The following is an 11683-nucleotide window of genomic DNA, read 5'->3' on the forward strand; positions in this document are numbered from 1 at the left end:
AGGAGCAAAGAGGAAACCAGCAATGTTAGTGAGTCATTCATTTTCAGTAAATACTGAGAACGGCAAATAGGGTCACATCCAAAAAAAAAAAAAAACCTGAAGGACTTATGATTAACAATGTATGTTTTTTGGACCCATATTATGAATAGCTTTGAATGACAATTTAGGGATCTTTGATTTCTTTCTTTTTTTGTGGGCAATAGAGAAGTGTTCAAGATAAGTGCAACCAAGGAAGAGACATTACCTGAGCTAAATTTCACTATTAATCTCATCTTCGGGAATATGATAGAGATAGAAGTATTAATGAGGTTAGTTTTATAAGTTTAAGCCCATGTGGCTAAGAGAATATGGTACCATAAGCAGATATAAAGTTCATGGGAGGAGGAATCAACTTGGGGGAAAGCATTATGTACATTGTGTACATATAAATATTTAATTTGAAGTATAAGGTGCCCCAGTGGAATGTCTAGAAGACAATTGCAAATGCAGGTACAGATATCGGGAAAGAGAGCAAGCCTATAATTATTAATTCAGAGGAATTCATGTAGAGCTATTAATCGTATGCTTAACATTAATGAATGCAGATTGATAAGAATGCAGAAAAAGAAGAGGCTAAAGAAGGATCATATTCTGGGGAATAGAAGGAGAAAAGGGAAGTAGATAAAGACCAAACAGGTATTCCATGGAACAGAAATAGAACCTTGAGATTAAAGCATTGCTGAAATAGAAGGAGAACAATGTTTCAAAGCAGAAAGTATGGACAGCAATGTCAAATGTGCCATGGAGTTCAGAACGAGGGCCAAGATAGCTGTTGGGTAGGGAATTAATCATTGGTGATCTTTAAGATAACAGCTTGAAATGTTGGTGAGGATAGAAATTAGATTTCAAAAAAAAAAAAATGAGTGGAGAAACATAGGCAAAAAAGTCTTTAAGACACCAGGTTGTATTTCTTAAATACAACATCAAAAACACAATCTATAAATTAAAAATTAATAAATTGAACTTCATCAAAATTAAAAATATCTGCTCTTCAAAAAGTCACTATTACAGGAATAAAAAGACAAGCCACAGACTGTTAGGAAATATTTTTAAATCATATATCTAATAAAGGAGTTGTATTTAAAATATTTAAAGAACACTCCAAACTCAACAATAAGAAAGCAAACAACCCAATAGAAAAATGTACAAAACATAGAGCAGTTTCTTTATTAAAGAAGGTATAAAATAAGCAATGATGGAAAATGGAAAATAAGCAATACCTATGCTCAGAATCATCAGTCACCAGCAATTTAAAACCACAATGAAATACTACTATATACAGTTAATAGAATGACTAACATTTTTAAAACTGTAACTATACCAAATGTTGGAAGAAAACCTGAAACAACTTGAACTCTTATACACTGCTGGTGGGAATATAAAATGATGCAGTCACTTTGGAAAGCAGTCTGTTCCTTAAAAGTTAAACATTGAGGTATCATATGATCACATCATTCCACTCAAAGTGTCTGCCCAAGAGAATTGAATGCATGTGTCCATTCAAAAACTTGTATACAAATGTTCATAGCATATTTGTGTTTGTAGTTTCCAAAAACTGCACACAACCCAATTGTCCATCAACTTATGAGTAGATAAACATATTATATTATATCCACATCATGGAACACTGAACAGCAATTCAAGGAACAACTATACCAAGGATGAATCTCAAAATAAGTACTCTTAGTGAAAGAAAGAAAAAAAGAATATATGTTCTACAATTTCATTTCAGTTAATGAAATGTTAGAAAATAGAAACTAACACAAAGTGGCAGAAGGAAGCTTAATGGTTGCCTGGGGATGGGGTAGGGGTGGAGTGAGGTGGAGAAAGCTGGAGGGGAAGGACTACATGGGGCATAAGGAGATTTTTGGGGAGTGATAAATATGATTATTATATTGATTTGGGTTTAAACAAATGTGAAAACTTATCAAACTATACTCTTTAAATATGCTCAGCTTATTGTACGTCAATTATACCTCAATAAAGCTGATAAAACATATTGGCACAGAGAGGAATTCAAAACATTTGAATAGGGATGCTGTGAGGATTAAATCAGTTAATACATGTAAAACATGTAAAACCATGTCTGGTATGTAATAAGGACTCAGTAAATAGTAACTAATAATGTGAAAGGGACACAATTCAAGGATTAAATATAAATTGTGGAAGGGGTACCCCCACCTACACTGTCTTTAATACAGGAATGAAAGGATTCAAATGATTTTCTAACATCATGGAGGGAAAGTTCTTGTGTAAGAATAAAGTAGGAATGAGTGTAGCAAATTTTGTTGAAATCATGCATAAGCCATAGTTTCCATACTCAAGAATATTATAGTAAAAATTCAATTGAAAGTAGATTACAGCCTGACAACTTTATCAGTTACCGCAAACTCTACATTACTTAATTATTTCAATTGATTATAATTTCATGATTTTACACATGGCATCCAACAGGGGGTGCTAAAATTAGAACGCTTCATTATGTTGCAGATTGCAATGTACTGACTTCAGATAATTAACTGGTTGTCTTCTCTGAGCCAAGCTAAGATGAATACTAATCAGAATATTAGGATGGGCAGGAGGAAAAAAAGCTTGACAGAAGGGTGTTCAGTCCACCTGAATCTCTTTCTGTCTTCGTGTTCTTTTATATTCCTTGAAAGTTGACTTTCCCTGGTGAAAATGGATAGATGGTGATAAAAGTATGTAAAAGAGATTCTTGACTAAGTAATGGTCAATTTTTATTTGATAAAGAAAATCTAAGTTATATTTTGTGAATGTTATATTTATTAAGGATCAACTAAGTTTCTCCACATGCATTGAGAATAATGATCACACCTACCTGAACGGGATGTAGTGAGGATTAAATCAGTTAATACATGTAAAGCACTTAGAACAATGCCTGGTGTATAATAAGCACTCAGTAAATAATAGCTAATAAGTGTTCTGTAATATATTCAGAAAATAAGTCATGTAAAAAGAATGTTTTTCTTGCAATGCAAAGAAGGGAGTGTGTGTGTGTATGTGTGTGTGTGTGTTTTCACACATACACACACACTTCTTTCTTTGCATTGCAAGAAACAGTGGGTTTTCCCTCTTTCCAATCTGTGCTGTAATTTAATCATAGCTCTCTCTTCTTGAAATCAGTTACTGGATCACTGTGCCTGTAGGACAAAATCTTAACTACTTCCTTGATGATTGAATTAGATTTAGCATGTGAATCTAAGTTTACTTACTACAGCTTGCCTGTAAGAACCCTCCACTGAAAACATGGTCAACATTTTTTTTCTGTCTTTATACCTTTTGCCACAGCATGAATTGTCTTCATATTCTCCTAAACACCTGCCATTCCCTCCCATCCCTCAAAATTAATATCAAAAGCCAAATTTAGGTAAAGCCCATGAACAACGTTTGCCCTTCTCCATATACCATTTATAGAACTTATTAAACAGTGACTTGGATTGTGTATCCGTCTTATCACATCTACAAGATTGGATGTGTCTGGAAGCAGAAATCAATAGTATCTTTGTATCATTGTCAACGTTTATCATGTTTTGCACATACAAAATGTTCAATAAATATTTGTTGAATGAATGAGTGAATACAAGGGAGTCATTTATTGGCATAAGTTTATTGTTGCAATGCTCTGAGGATTCTTTGTGTCCAAGAAAAAGGGAAAATCGGGGTTGTTTTTTCTAGAGCAGGAGAGGTAAGGACCCCTAGTTCATTGAAGAAAAAGCAACAAAGTGGGTAAATCTGGAGGAACACACAGGATACCCAGTTCCTCAGTCCTTTCCTGGGCTCTTGCATCAGAAGAAGAGCCTGAAAAATGTAGTTTATAAAACCTTACTAATGAGGTATCTGCTGTTATGTCTGCATGAGCTCTACTTGTATACTGAGAGAGTCATTATCAAAAAACATCAGTTCAACATTTGTTATATTAGGGGACAACTTACATTCAAGGCACTTCTAATTTTTGAAATCCATGAATATTTTTGCAGTGTTACCTACTCACAACAGAAAAATGAGAGTCTTGTGGAGGTGCTCTAAAGGCATTAAACCCAAGGTGGTACTCTTTGGAATGGGTTAAGAATTCCAAAGCAAGAAAATTAATTATTCTGCTATACTGTTTTGCAGTTTACACTTACTTTTTCTTACATCTCAACATATCCTAAAATGACACTGAAAATAGACATAAATATTTCTGTTGTTTCATGAAAGGATACTGATAGTGACTGGGGATCAGAGTGATTATGCAAATTTCCCAGGGTCACCCAGTTAGTAAATGATGGTATCAATGTATCTCTATATACTGTCATATTGGATAATGGGAAACAAAACATTTTAGGGATCAAGGACAAACAAACAAATGTTTGAACCCCCTTTGTTTAAATGTTTCTCTTCATATCAAAACTTTCCATATCTCAATTTTTCTCATATGAATACTTGAAATTTTAAAATTTACTGTAAAGAATTATGAGGATAAATTGACATTACACATGTGGGTATGCACATTGCAAGGTGTTGCCCAGAATAGACACTAATACATATACACACATACACACAAATATATTGATGTACTTATGATGCAGATGTCAGACTCTTGCTTATAAATGAGAAGAGCAGGCATAAAGAGCATTGACCTATGAAACTGATAAGCATTCAATTAAATATGGCTATACTCATTACTAATGCCATTCAGCTGAAGCATCCAGGATTTCACAACAGGACTCTTACAATGTGTACAAACAGTATCACGTGATGAAAGCTGGCAGGGTGGGGAGAGGAGTGAGGGGGGGACTCCTCAAACACATCAGGTACAAATCGTCAAAGGGTAATGTTCTCTGACCTAAAATACTGAGATAATTTCAACATGTTAGCACAGAACCTCAGAGGCTAAATCATTTTCTTTTCCTATTTCTCTCCCTGGTAGTAAAATAGTCCTGTATTGGCTCACAGAGAAATCAATCTATTTCACAGATTCTACTCCAGGACAGAGGGACAATTAATAAGCATATCCACTGAACATAAAAATAAAAGAAAGTGCTGTGATTTACACTGAATTTTTAGCTAAGGGGAATTGGAACTTAGATCCAGTAGATAATTTTTTTTTTTAAATAGCCCTTGAAGCCACTAGATATGTTGGTATATGAAAAATACAGTGGGATGGTTGAGGCTAAACACAATCATGCATCTTTTAAACAAAGTTTTACCAGAAAACATATCCCCAAATAACCTTCAAATTATTCATACTTAGGAAAACTCTACATTTATTTTGATGCTATTGCCCATGTACAGCAGTTTAAATGTTCCTCTTTGGAAACTGCCATCAGAATCAATGTAAAAAGCAAAACCAAATCCATTTCTATGTCTTAATCATTGCTCTAATTTTTTTTTTTTAACCAAGAACATTAGTTTTCAGTTGGAACATGAGTAACCATGAAATGATGAGCCTATAATAACTATGAAAAATGTCATGTTGTATCATTTTTTTAAAGGGGTTTTACTTATTTGCTTCTGTTTGCAGTAAGGTCCATAATTTAAAATGAGCCCAATTTATTCATTTGTATTAAGAATACACATAAATCGAACTTTCAACTTAATTTATTTATTGAAATGAATAAAATGAGCAGGACTTTTTAAAAAAAGATATTTCACTGGGGAGTCACTTTCCACCAGGATTCTAAAATAGAGCAAAGCACAAATTTCGGCACATTGAAATTTTCTATAGTATACTATTTTTATTTATTTTTTATTTATTTATTTTTTGCGGTACGCTGGCCTCTCACTGCTGTGGCCTCTCCCGTCGCGGAGCACAGGCTCCAGACGTGCAGGCTCAGCGGCCATGGCTCACGGGCCCAGCCGCTCCACGGCATGTGGGATCTTCCCGGACCGGGACACGAACCCATGTCCCCTACATCGGCAGGCGGACTCTCAACCACTGCGCCACCAGGGAAGACCAATATAGTATACTATTTTTAGACTCTCTCTGCCCCAAATCATATAGGTTATAGGATTTTTCATTCTTTTACGACATAATTGCTTTCAAGTTTTTTACCTTTGGCAATTTCCAAAAAGCATAGAATTCCCCCTCAAAGAGAGATAATTTGCTATTGTTTTAAAGAAGTTCATTACCACTATTCAAGTCAATTTCAAGAGACGAATTCTAAGAATGTTTATGTAGTGGCAGTTATAGTTAGAATAAGTAAATGACCTTTAAAATACCTGTTTAGGTTGGATAATTTAAGAAGCAGAGGTACTATTAAAATTCCGTCACACTGCTTTATAGATATACTTAATCATTGGAAGGCATTGCAAGGAGCACCCAGTGTTATGGGTGGCACCACTTCTTGGGCTACAATAGAGTTCTGATGCCATCTCAGGCAACAAGGAGGAAGAGAGTCTGTACAGAATCACCACCTTCTGCGGGTATTTCAGGGAGCAAGCCGAATAAGAAACTTGAAACCTCACTTCTTTCAAATCAACCACTGCCTGCTCTTGAAATCTCACTGTGCCTGGGCACAACGACTGCTCTGGAAACTACAGCTTGGGATCCCTCAGAAATGCCTGTCATGTTCCTCCTCCCTCCTCCATTGCCCTCTGCTTGCCCAGCAGCTGTCAAGACCATACTTGGCTCCTGAACAATGGCCAAGAGACCTGCAGTGAACCTACCAGCTGCCAGCCGGCCAGCTGTGAGCCCAGCAACTGTGAAACTTCCAGCTGCCCTTCCTCTGGTTGCTATGTGCCCAGACCCTGCCAAGGCACCAGTTTTCTTCCTGCTTCTTCTTGCGTCTCTGGATCCTGCTTCCCAGTATGCTATAGACCTCTGAGCTATGTGTCTAGCAGCTGCCAACCCCTGAGACGCCTCACTTATGGATGCCTCCCCTTGGGTTATTTGCCTGGTGGTCCTCATACCCACAGCATTACCCACTGTAATGCTTTTCTCCCTTGATCCACTGAAATTGTCTTTTCATACATTTACCCTTTCTATTATCGCCGTCATCACTCAAGTTGGGTTGAATACATACATTTCTTACTGCCATCTTGACTCTTATCTCTAGTGTCTTCTCTTTAGCTTGAATACTGTGTTTAGAGTTAATACTACTAAAATTAATTTCATCATATGACTCTTACTCAAAAATGTCAATAACACTCTTTTGCCCACAGAGAATTATCCAAACACTTGATTTTCCCTCCTCTACTTCCCAAAAGAGACTCTCCATATTTGCTTCATGTCTCCAGTTACTCCACATCTGCCCTCATTTCATATCATCTTCTTGTTCACCCTACCCTTCCTCTCCTTTGGGATAATTCTTTTGGCATTGTGTCCAACAGCCTCAGACCCCTGCATCCTCTCTTCAGTGGATGCCAGCCCCGACACATGTGTTTAGTACTTGCCATCCATCTTGCTCTGCCTGGGGAGGCCTGTAACTTCCTTATTCCAGCTAATAATCACACTGAAGATCCAAGACAAAAATTTAAACTCCATGGACTTTTGCTTCTTCTTTCCTAGTATGTAGTGACTGCTTTTTCTTGATTTTCCTGTGCCTGATCTAATGAAAGCTGTTCCTTTCACATTTTTATCTTTTTTTTCATCTCTCCTTGCCATAAAATTATTTGGTTTAGAATGCTATTCAATGTCGCTTAGGTGTGGGAAGAATTTATTTGGTTTGGGTTGTAATAAATGAGTTTAAGTCAGAACTAAGAATCTGGTTCTTCAGTTTGTCTTTCATTATTTTATTTTAACACACACATGGCCAACCTCAACTCCCTGCAGAAGTAACTAGGACATGGTACACTCAACCATATGTTTTTATCTCACAGTAGGGGAATAGCTTGATGGTTTATTCCTCAAGCTGATTTATAGATCTCTGATATCTCTGATCCTACATACTTAAGAGACCCAAAAAGCCCTTGGTGGAAGTTATATTGAAAAGGTAAGATTAGGAATGATTTCCTTATCTTTCTCTTCCAGTGAACATATTTTGACCAGAATGTCCTTTCTGATTGCAAACTGAATCATATTTCACTCTTGCTTAAGTCTTTGATGGCTTCTTATGATCTATTCCTATAAAATGAAAATACAGACCCCTTATCATGACATCTGGTTTTTTTTTCTTCATCCTCTTTCTCCCTCCCCCTTCTTTGTCTTCATCTTCTCAGTATTGCAAATTCTAAGCTCCTATGATTCTACTTACACGTAGTTCCCCAAACATGCTGCTTCTTATAAGCATCCACACTTTTGCATGTCATCATCAAGACCAGGATGAACTTCTGATCTATCTACCCTGAAGACTCATAGTCACTTTTAAAAACACAGCCCAACTTTATTAAACTGTTAATTTATTCAGTAAAAGTTTTATTACTTACTTACTACATCCCAAGCCATCCTGTGCCAGGCACAAGAGATACACAGGTGCATAAGAAAAACTTGAACTCTCTCAGTATTTACCAGAAGTCACATACTATGGGACATATCTGTATTAAAGGTACAATTTTTTCCTCATTCAACATAAAATGTGTAGGGGTATGTATTTCAAAAAATAAAGTAAGGGACTTCCCTTGTGGTCCAGTGGTTAAGACTCCGTGCTTCCAATGCAGGGGGTGCAGGTTCAATCCCTGGTCAGGGAACTAAGATCCTGCATGCCGTGGGGCATAGCCAAAAATAAATAAATAAACAAACAAAACCAAAAAAAGTGCTGCTTTATCAGCAAACAGAATTTTAATAAATAAAATAAAACTAAAGTGTAAAGGCATGAATGTTCACCTTTTTGAGGAACTGTAATATTTAGAAACTTTGTCAGTGTGCAAGAAAGACAATGTTCTCTAGATGTTAACTAGTGGTTGTTCCCTTTAGAGAAGGCATGTACCTCTGGTTCTCGGAACCCATCTCTCCTCATGGATCTTCTGACATGGAAGCTGAATGTTGGTTTCTCTTATCACTATGTTCATGCTACTGTTTCAAAACCCATTTTAGTTCATTATTTTGCCTTACTTGCCTGGCTCTCCTAGATATTTTGAGTTTGTGACATCTGTATCCTTTATTTTTCGAAGCTTTTCCCAGGCCCTCTCCTTGCCCCTTACGCTAATGAGTAAATCACACCTTGACTTAGCTTTCCTTTTATCTCAGACATATTTCTATTGCTGATCTTGTTGGACTGATTATTTTTTAAAATAATTTTAAATGAGATTTTAGTTGAAATGTGATATACATATGAATTTGTACACAAATCGTTACTTCACAGATGTAGCCTTTGTTCTGACCTCTAACCCATATATTAGTTTTGCCTGTTTTTGAACTTTAAAATGAAATTACATAGTATCTACCAATTTGTCTTGGGCTTCTTTATTAAATATTGTGTTTGTGTGATTCTTGCACGCTGTTAAAAATACCAGTAGTCTGTTTATTTTCCTTTATGTATAATATTCAAGGTACCAAAACACCAAAAGGTATTTATTCATTCTGCCGTTGCTGGTCAGAAGGGCTGTTTCAAGATTGGATCTGTTAGAAATAATGTATAAAATACTCTTTTATTCTTGTACATATCTTTTGATATACAAATGGAGATATTTCTATTGGGTAATATATTTAGGAGTAAAGTTGACAAATTGTATGAAACGTGCCTGCTCAGCTTTATTTTATACCATGACAAAGTTATGCCTTGTAGTTATACCAATATTGATTTCTACTCTCAAAAGCATAAGAATTCCAGTTGCTTTACATCCTCATCCGTATTTATAATTGTTAGTTCTTTTAAGTTTAGCTATTCTAGTGAGTATGTAGTTAAAACAAATATTGGTTTTATTTTGAATTTCTCTGTTGATTCATCAGGTTGAGAACATTTTTAAAATGCGTCTGACCATTTGAATATTATTTGTGTGTGTGTGTGTGCGTGTAGTAGATATTCAGGTCCTTAGCTCATGGTTTTAGTTGGTGGTCTGTTTTTAGGATGCTAAGAGTCTTTTATGTAGTCCATATATTAGGTCTTTGTTGGATATATATATATTTAATATCTTCTCCCATATCACTGCCTGCCTTTTCACTTAATCATGCCTTTAGACTGGTACAGGTTCCTTACTTTAAGTTAGTCCAAGTTATCAATCTTTTATTTATGGTTAGTACTTTTTTGTCCTTATTAAGAAAATTAATGAAGATACTACATGATAACTTTAGAAAATGTTTTTTGTTTTCCTTTCAACATTTAAATATACCATCAATGTGAAATTCGTGTGTGTGCGTGTGTGTGTGTGTGTGTCCTAGGGGCCAAAATTGCAGTTGATCCAGCACCATCTCCTAAAACCGTGCTCCATTTTCTACTGCAGTTCAATGCCCTTGGTACATAAATCAAGTATCTATATATGGGTGTGTCAATATCTAGACTCTTTATTCTGTTCTATTCACTATTTGTCTATTCTTAATTTTGTCATGCTTAATTTTTCATTTCATTTGTATTTCTGAACTCTTCTCCAGAATTTGAGCTCTTTGAAGGTTCCTTTTGGTCAACATATGACTAAACTTTCTGTAAAGGTTTGTGGATCTGAGTTTAAATAAATTATATTTTGGGTCAGATGGTAGTGAAATCTAGGGAAAGTGGTATTTAGATTTAGGATAGTACTGATGAGAAATTCTACATGTTGTATTTTTTTTTTCCATTTGGAGCTTTATTCTGTGTGGGTGGAGACAAATATTCACTTCTCATCTCCCCATAGTTCAAAATTCTAAGAGCTGGATAGTTAAGGGAAACTTTATATCCAATATTCCATGACTAGATAGGACTTGCTGATAGCTATACGTTAGCCCACATGTGATACTTTTGTGTTGCCAGCTGTGGGTCATGTTTCTTATTTAATTACTTTAATATCTGGCAAGGTAGTGATAATTGTTCCTAATTTAGCCAAGATCATACAGATTGTAAATTACTGATCTGAGAGTTATTTCCAAGTTTTCTTAAAGCGTATGTTTCTCTAGTAAACTACATTGTGATTACAGAACAAAATTTTGTTTACTTTAGCCAACTAATTCCAGATCAATATATTGATATTAGCTGATACTTATTGATTTATAGCTTCATAGATATATTTCCTCTGGCTAAAATAAGTGGAGGATAGGTACTTAAGCTCTTTTTTCCTCAAAAAATTAAAAATCCTTTATTAATATTTAAGCACCAATGTGTTGATTGTGATTAACCCTCTGGGTATATTGTCTTTAAACTGGATATCAGAGGACTGCCTTCCTTCTGTCAAACCATGAACTCAAATAATATATTGTCCTTCTTTAATGAACTCCAATCAAGAGAGCACTTTAGGGCTCCATCATAACCAAGCATGAAGCATTGTCCCTGGAGTTCAAAATCAGACAGAATCATCTTTTCCTTATCTTGCCTAAGATAGACTGAAGAAAATTAAATATTTATACTTGAATGATAATTAGGTTAGGCTTTAAAGCAGCACACATAAGGAAAACAATGTAGGGTTAGTCTAGCAGATTGTTCAGATATTTTGAGCTGAGATTTTGGAATCTGAGCTTTTACTCAAAGCTTAATTCTGAATAATCACTTCTCAATATAGAGAGTAGTTTCTTTCTTCTCCAATAGAACATTTTCTAAAAATTAGAGAAGGTGAAGCCATTGAGGGTGAGTCTTTTTTT

At 35.5% G+C, this 11683-nt stretch overlaps 1 protein-coding gene across 1 annotated transcript; it reads left to right on the forward strand.

The window, feature by feature from the left end:
• The first annotated feature begins 282 nt into the window (after positions 1–282).
• Positions 283–7467, forward strand: LOC114890808 (keratin-associated protein 26-1-like). Its single transcript, XM_029214685.1, is given in 4 exon segments — positions 283–308; positions 6583–6968; positions 7251–7409; positions 7412–7467. Coding segments are annotated over 4 exon segments (627 nt in total).
• Positions 7468–11683: the final 4216 nt, after the last annotated feature.

Source organism: Monodon monoceros, unplaced genomic scaffold (genome assembly GCF_005190385.1).
Source record: "Monodon monoceros isolate NGI ecotype Baffin Bay Population unplaced genomic scaffold, NGI_Narwhal_1 Super_Scaffold_11, whole genome shotgun sequence".
Lineage (NCBI taxonomy): Eukaryota > Metazoa > Chordata > Mammalia > Artiodactyla > Monodontidae > Monodon > Monodon monoceros.